This window comes from Sesamum indicum, linkage group LG3 (assembly GCF_026168435.1).
Source record: "Sesamum indicum cultivar Baizhima isolate 11 linkage group LG3, ASM2616843v1, whole genome shotgun sequence".
NCBI classification, from domain to species: domain Eukaryota; kingdom Viridiplantae; phylum Streptophyta; class Magnoliopsida; order Lamiales; family Pedaliaceae; genus Sesamum; species Sesamum indicum.
This window is the reverse complement of record NC_142659.1, coordinates 4,570,251-4,577,370: the sequence shown is the minus strand read 5'-3', so window position 1 is coordinate 4,577,370 and position 7,120 is coordinate 4,570,251. Positions and strand designations below refer to the sequence as shown.

General features: G+C 36.2%; 1 protein-coding gene across 1 annotated transcript; it reads right to left on the bottom strand.

Annotated features, from left to right (window-relative positions):
• Positions 1–945: 945 nt before the first annotated feature.
• LOC105157226 (putative boron transporter 2) lies at positions 946–6,716 on the bottom strand. Its single transcript, XM_088878701.1, has 12 exons — positions 5,135–6,716; positions 4,819–4,901; positions 4,541–4,733; positions 4,325–4,463; positions 3,936–4,101; positions 3,551–3,717; positions 3,249–3,422; positions 2,999–3,094; positions 2,749–2,886; positions 2,315–2,634; positions 1,811–2,081; positions 946–1,447 (listed from the first exon to the last, which is right to left on the bottom strand). The coding sequence occupies exons 1-12, from the start codon at positions 5,236–5,238 to the stop codon at positions 1,142–1,144; spliced, it is 2,157 nt and encodes a 718-aa protein (XP_088734827.1). The 5' UTR covers positions 5,239–6,716; the 3' UTR covers positions 946–1,141.
• Positions 6,717–7,120: the final 404 nt, after the last annotated feature.

The window sequence follows — 7,120 nt, the reverse complement described above, 5'->3', positions numbered from 1 at the left end:
TGCTTACTTTCAAGAGAAGTTCACCTCAAAGTCTATGTTTGTTTTCAATTTTCACAATTTAAAAGACACTTAGAAACATTTTTAATATTTATTTATAATTTAAAAACACACGCACGGAGTTCAGTATATCTTAACTTATCTCTCCTAATTAAGATACAAAACAAAACATATCACTATCTTTCTCTCTATCTTTGAGAAAACATAAAAAGAAAAATTAAAAAAACACCTTAAAACTGTTCGCATCGATCACTCCAAAAGTATTTTGTCGTTCTCATTAATACTTGATTCACAGGGGATCCCATGTGTTTCATGCTTACTCGAGTTAGAGCATAAACTAGTGATGCTTTTGACTAATGGACTGTCGCCATCTAGGGTGCAACTTTGAAGCTGTTTCGTCTAACTGCACGATTCTTGTATTGCTCTCCCACAACCTCGTTTTCGCAATTTCTTATGAGAGTGAAGTTCAAGTTAGCATCAACAGTGGAACTTGAATTCAAACCTTACATGTGTTTTTAGAAAAAGTAGACACACATTAAGTTGACCGTCACAACTCATCTAACTTAGGGGCGATTACAAAAGCTTATTTTAAGCATTTATTTATCAACTTATTGTTGAAAATAAATTAAAAAGAATAATTTTGTTTTACAACTTTATTTTTTAAACTGTTTAAATTAAATTGATCTAAGGAAAAGCTATTAACAACTATTTACCAACTTCTACAGCTTATTAGTAAAATTGTCAATATTAAGTTATTTTTTCAAACTATAAAACTTCATTTTTTCACTTTAACTTTTGTTTCAAACATTTACTACCAGTTAACTTAGGACTTATTTCCACTGCAAAAGCAGAAATTATTGACAGACATAGGTACCAGGTTTCAAATGCAAGGAATTCAAGGCTACTCCTGCACAGATGAAGAGAAAAGAACAAGAAACTGAAGACATCTTATGTTACAATAAATATAACTCCATTATCATTAATCATCATCTGCCCATGAGAGTGGGATGTTTTACAATATTAGGACATGAAAACTTACTGTTTTGACAAAAGTTTACCAAACAAACACCTACAAATATAACTGAACATAAGACCTCTCGAGCACCATTCACAGTGATAACATAACTGATAAAACAAAGCTAGATCAAGAAGACGGCGAACCACGGCTGGTTTGGCCGAGTGGAGATGGACGAGGACTGGGCGTTTGCTTTATTTCTACTCCTTTATCGCTCAATCTGGGGCTTATTTCCATCCTTATTTCATGCAGACGAGGGCTGTGGCCCCTATGAGACAGTCGTGGGCTGTAAAGAGACTTCATTTCCTCCCGCGGAGACTGAGTCGAGCTCGTTACTTTTGGGCTACGAGCATGTCGGATTTCACCTCTACTTCTTGTTATAATTTCGTCTAATACTTCGCCGCTGTCAAGATTGGTTGGCTGGTTGCCTTGATCCTGAAAATATTTACAGCATAAATGTAGTGAGAACATGATGAGATCTCTTTTTGGATAAATGCATATGACAGCTGCAAAATTACCAGACACTAAAAATGTGTGCAAAGAACAAGAAAGAAAACTGAAATCAAGATAAAAGATTTCATATGATCAGAAGAATCCCCCTGCGTCCTCAATTTCTCAAGTTTTCTTGCTTAGGTGTAATACTGGTCAATGCCCGCACTTAAACAAAAAAGTTCATCACGAAAACTGAATTTTATTCTCTTAAATGTCACAAGTAGGAGTATATTTACTTTCTATATCATCCGAGTCCTATAAGCATCGTATGATGCAATGAAGTAATAACTCAAGAAAGCAACTTACTTCATAGGATAAGTTGTAACTTATAGCGGGGGCTTCTTCATACTCTGCTGCATCCAAGTCTTGGAGATGGGCTCCTTTGAAAAATTTGGGGAGCACATATTGTCGCACCGGGACAAGAAGCATAATCAGCAAAGGGAAAAGGACACCAGCTATTGGGATCCACGTTATGCCAAAGCAGAGGAGCAAGTAAACGGTCTGAAACACCGTGAAGAGCGCAATTGTTTTGAACGGCACCGTCTCCACAAAGGTTGCATGATACTCTTCCAGCACCCTGTCTCAATTTAAAAGTCAAAGAAGGTCGTCAGAGTTTAGCCAATACAAGCAACGGATTGTAGATTACAGATAATTATGTCATAGGAAAAAATCTCAATTTTGGAAACTACACTGCACCTCCTACAGTCATGTTTCACCTTACAAATTCACTGTAAACACCAACCAGGAGGGGATTTGATATGCATAGAAAAGGTTCTACACTTTCAACCACGAGCAAGAGGGTGCACTTACATGTATCTTCGACTCGGAGCTGTAAAAAGCAACAATATTCTCTCCCAGAACTGATTTCCTGGCAGGCTTTCAATTGCCATAAAAGCAAAGTAGCCCCAGAGAACGGAAGTGGGAATTTTCTTTAGAAGAGGCATGGCAGCAACACAACATCCAACCATTAAGGCCTGAAGAAGATTGCTGAGACGTTGTTCTTTAACTTCCACTGGTAGAAGATCGTCAATATCCTTATCAACATCAAAAATTGTCTCGTCAACTGGCGCATCCATGTAGCCGCTTGTAGAGGCCCGTTGAATTGTCGAATCTTTCAGCTCCTTTAGTCCCTGTTTCAAGCAATAGGTAAAGGAAATTCATATGGATTTACAGATAAAAGAGCAAAACAAACCAAAACAGAAAAGAACTACTAAGTGGATATACTAGTCTTGCGGCAAGCATACCAGAGCAGGTGGAGTTTGATAAACAAGTGGAGTCTGCATTTCAGTGTAGGCGTCTTGCATGCTCCTATACAACTGAGATAAATTGGCATTTTTCCGAATGCTAGCTCGGGCAGTTGATACAAGCTTATTTCTCAAAAGCTGTTTCATGGAAAGATGAAAATGTTCAAGTACGTTGATTATGAGGGATGATCAGGAGAACAAGTTAGGAAGATTTTTGTTTGTGGATCAATACATGTTGAAAGAATATTACCTGATGTTTCAGAGTGGCCAGACTTTTTGTGTGCATTGGGGACTGCGGAATAACTCCATTGGAAGGAGGAATGCCAATAAGACCACATAATATGACCTAGTCAGTATGAAACAGTAACATGAATATTGAGAAGGAAAAGCTGCATCATGAAGTTACTAGCCTATAAGATTGATTATACAAATATACCTGAAATTAAATCCGTGACCTATGTAAATGTTCAACAAACTGAAAATCTGGATGAAATACTTACCAAAAATCCCAAAAGAAGAAGGTCATAGTGATAACAAGAAGGCTTCTTTAGATTAAACTCCTTTTGCTGGGCAAGTTGAGATGCAACGCTATGATCAAAGTAGTAAAGTACAGCAATCATTGTGGCAGGAATAAATGCTCCAATAATATAAAGCGGAGGCACATTTACCATATCCTGTTCATGAAATTATATTAAGCATGTTAAATAAAACCTCTCAAGAAAATGCAATTGAAGTATCAGAAATATATTATCGACTCGTATAGTAGGATAGTCAGAATGAAGGGGAAAAGATGCAATGGCACCTTAATTACTGTCCAGTTTGAGTATGCACCAGCAGACCACGGATTTGGGCTAAAAAGCCGCCGTGGTATCCCACGTGGAACGTCATTAACTGGTATATAAGATACAGCAGTCCACACAAGTACCATCAACGGAACACCATAATCCGCGATAAATCCTCGAAGCCATCCTATAAAAATGAAGAAAATAGCTTATACAATAAGAAATTAGGTGTAGAATCAGGGCAGCAATAGCGATGTCGACGATTAGAGGTTGTCAATTGGAAAACTGAACCATAATACGAATTCCATACTGTTTTTCCTCTTTTAATTGCAATTTTTAATACTTTCTACTGAAAATGTCATGTACCTAGACCTTTAGTAATTCAGTACATGCATCAGCACATACCTGTTCCATACCGCCAGGTTCTAGCCTTTCGGCTCCTCAGTGCAGTAAGGAGAAGGCCAAAGGAAAGTACCAATGCGAACATTCCATTTCCAAAGCGCCAGGAAGGTAGCAGTGCAGTTGCCTTAGTATTTTCTCTCTCAGGAATGCCAAACTCCTCCACCACTCCCTAAAACAGAATTCCCAGAGATTTTATTACATCGTTCAGAATCTAGGTGGCAGATAAGAACCCAATATAAGCAAGACAAATTTTCCAAGAGAGAATACAAGCACTCTGAATAAAAGGAAAAACACGAGTAACATTTAAAGGCAACAAGTCAAAAAAACAAGGGGGTGTTAAAGATGTCATTTCTTAGTAGAAGGGAAAGTGAAACAGGTACATGAATACTCACACGAATTGCCTGCTGCATGAAGAGCATTGCTATTAAAAGACCGAATAATTCGCCAGCAACGCGCGTAAACCGATTGATAATAGAGCATGCGCCCAAGATAGCCAGCAAGAAAAGCAAAAGCGCTGTCCAAACACAAACCCTAAACACAAAAGTGTTATATTCTATATTCAATAGCAAATGTCTATTAGTTAATGTTCCCTGTGTAGAAGTTGTTACCATCCTGTCCAGGCTAAGAACAACTTCTGCCCCAAATCTTTTCGATCTTTAGCAAAATCGAACATGAAAGTGTACATTAAAACAGTTGGCTCAGCTACGCCAAGTATGAGTAGTGGTTGTCCACCTATGACCGAGTGGATGACACCACAAAGTGCTGTTGATGCAAGTGTCTGTACCGCAGTTAAAGTTCCATCTGTGGGATATGAATTGTTATAAATCTTAGCAACATTAGAAAGAAAATGCTAGACTTTGAAGAATCAAACAAAAAACTGACTCACTGGTGTTTCTTTCCAGTTGCTCCCCGAAAGATATAACAGGAATTGCTGATGCAAAGAATATATATGTTGTTGGAGCCAAGATCCTACAAAAGAATGTGGTATTGATAAGGCATCTAAACAAATAGTTTACAGAATAGCTAATGTAATTTCCAGTAAATTGTTCATTTTGAACACCACATGATCTTCAGCATCATACTCAGAAGCATGAATCCACATATCTTATCTTATTACCTCTCCAAGAAAAGGTAATACATTAGACAAGATAATAGCACCATCTATATGTATGTTGACTTGAGGTGTGATACAAGACACAAACCTGATACCTGCGCGCAATCCACCACTCCAGTCTTGCTTGTAACATAAAAGCCTTCCTTTGAGATCATTTTTAATTCCACGGAAGGGAACAAAAGTTTCCTCCATGATAATACCGAGATCAGGCAAACAAGGGTAGTTCTTTTTGATCTTTCAGTACCGAAATGAGAAGTCGAAGCAAGTGAAACTAAACTTGCACACGAATTTGAAGGGACTCGAGAGGCCAATATCACTATAACTAGATTTGCATAACCAAAGGCACAAAGTTGTGGGCAGAAGAAATAAGAGCTACTTGATCATCCACAAAGCAAGTATTTTATGGATACTTGAGACCTATCAATAGGTCCATGAACAAAACTGTATCTACTACTTAACAACTTTACATTTTAATAAATTTGGAAAGAATAGCTTTCAGATTCCAACTAAAAGGAACAAAAGAATTGGTCAGTAGTAAATCAAATCGGATAAAGGATAGAAATTTTTGGTTCAACTCCACAAAGAAAACTTCTCGGCCTACTTATACTCCATGTTTGTATCAAAAACAGAAATGATTCTACCGAAATGAATCCATTGATGATCAAGAACTCAGATTAGCGAAAAGGACAGATTCTTTCCATTGCCAGAGCCCTTAAACTAACGGTTGACTTCAGTAAACATCAGATCCATCATATCAACACCTAGCTTACATCAAACAAGAAACTTTCTACTTATTAACTACTGTTAACAAAAATGCACAAAACCAGAAGTACACTGTAAATGAAGTCCCAAGATCAATTACATGGTAGAAATGATATGCCAAAACTTTAGGATCTTAGTACTCCAAAGCTTCAAAATTTGGAAAGTAAAGAGGGAAAAGTGTAGAAAACAAAGCTATTTAACGAGACCCCATCTCTGAAAAACTGAATTCTGCGCTTCAAATCAAGTTCAACGAAAATAACATGACCAAAATGGCAAGAACAAGTAGCAATCTGACCAAATTAACGAAAGCCCATGATTTATAAAGTGCAAGGGAGTGATCTAAATCACTTGAGAGAAAATGGGCATTAATTGAGCCAAGAAAAGACTTCAAAGATTGCACCTTTTTGCAGTTACATTATTTGGAAAAAGACCCTTTTAATAAACAGACAGTCCCCTCAAAGCACAGAGAGAAAGATTTGCAAAGATGTGTATATAAACACTCGCTCAAATCTTGAATTAGCAGTGAAAGACAAGAGCTGCAAGAAAAAAGAAGCTATTTAAAATGTGCCCACAACAACATCAACGAAGCTATAAATGAGCAAAACAAGAGAGAGAAATGCTGATTTCTTTTTTCCTATTAACTTTTTCTTTTATCTGCAAGAAACAAACTCTTCAAAGAGGGCAGACGATTGGTGTGAGCAAAGATAGTGGTGCGTTGAGTAAGCATAAAAAACGGTTTCTGCTGTCCCAAGCATGCAAACAACCGAGAAAAAATAATAATAATAATTGATTATGAAAAAAGAATAATATTATTTTTGGGAAAAATGGATTGAGGAAATTAAAATCTGTGCCAGTTGTTTTACTTGTAACTCCATGGTTTTAGAAAAGAGAATATACACACGCTGGTACAGAGAATCATGGATCCTGCAGAAAGAAGAATCAAGAAGGAGAAGGGCTAAAAAGTAAATACAGTAAAAAACTGATGCTTTTTGTTTTTGTTTTTTTTTTTATTTCTTTACTTTTTTTGGTGGAAATTATTAAATCACAAAATTGAGTAATTCATTTTGTCTTTTTTCTTTTTTATTGTAGTGATGGAAAAGCAAATATCTTCAAGTTGTAATCAATTAATGTAAGCTTCTTTACTTTGGGTAAATTTATAAGTATTTTTAAAAAATAATAAAAAAATTAAAAGTTTATAAATTATATAAAATGAGTTTATGAAACAATAATTTAGAATTAAGAAAAAAAATAAAAATGTTAATTTATTTTTAAAATTTTAATAAACTTTTTACGTGTGTTCGTGTCCATTGTA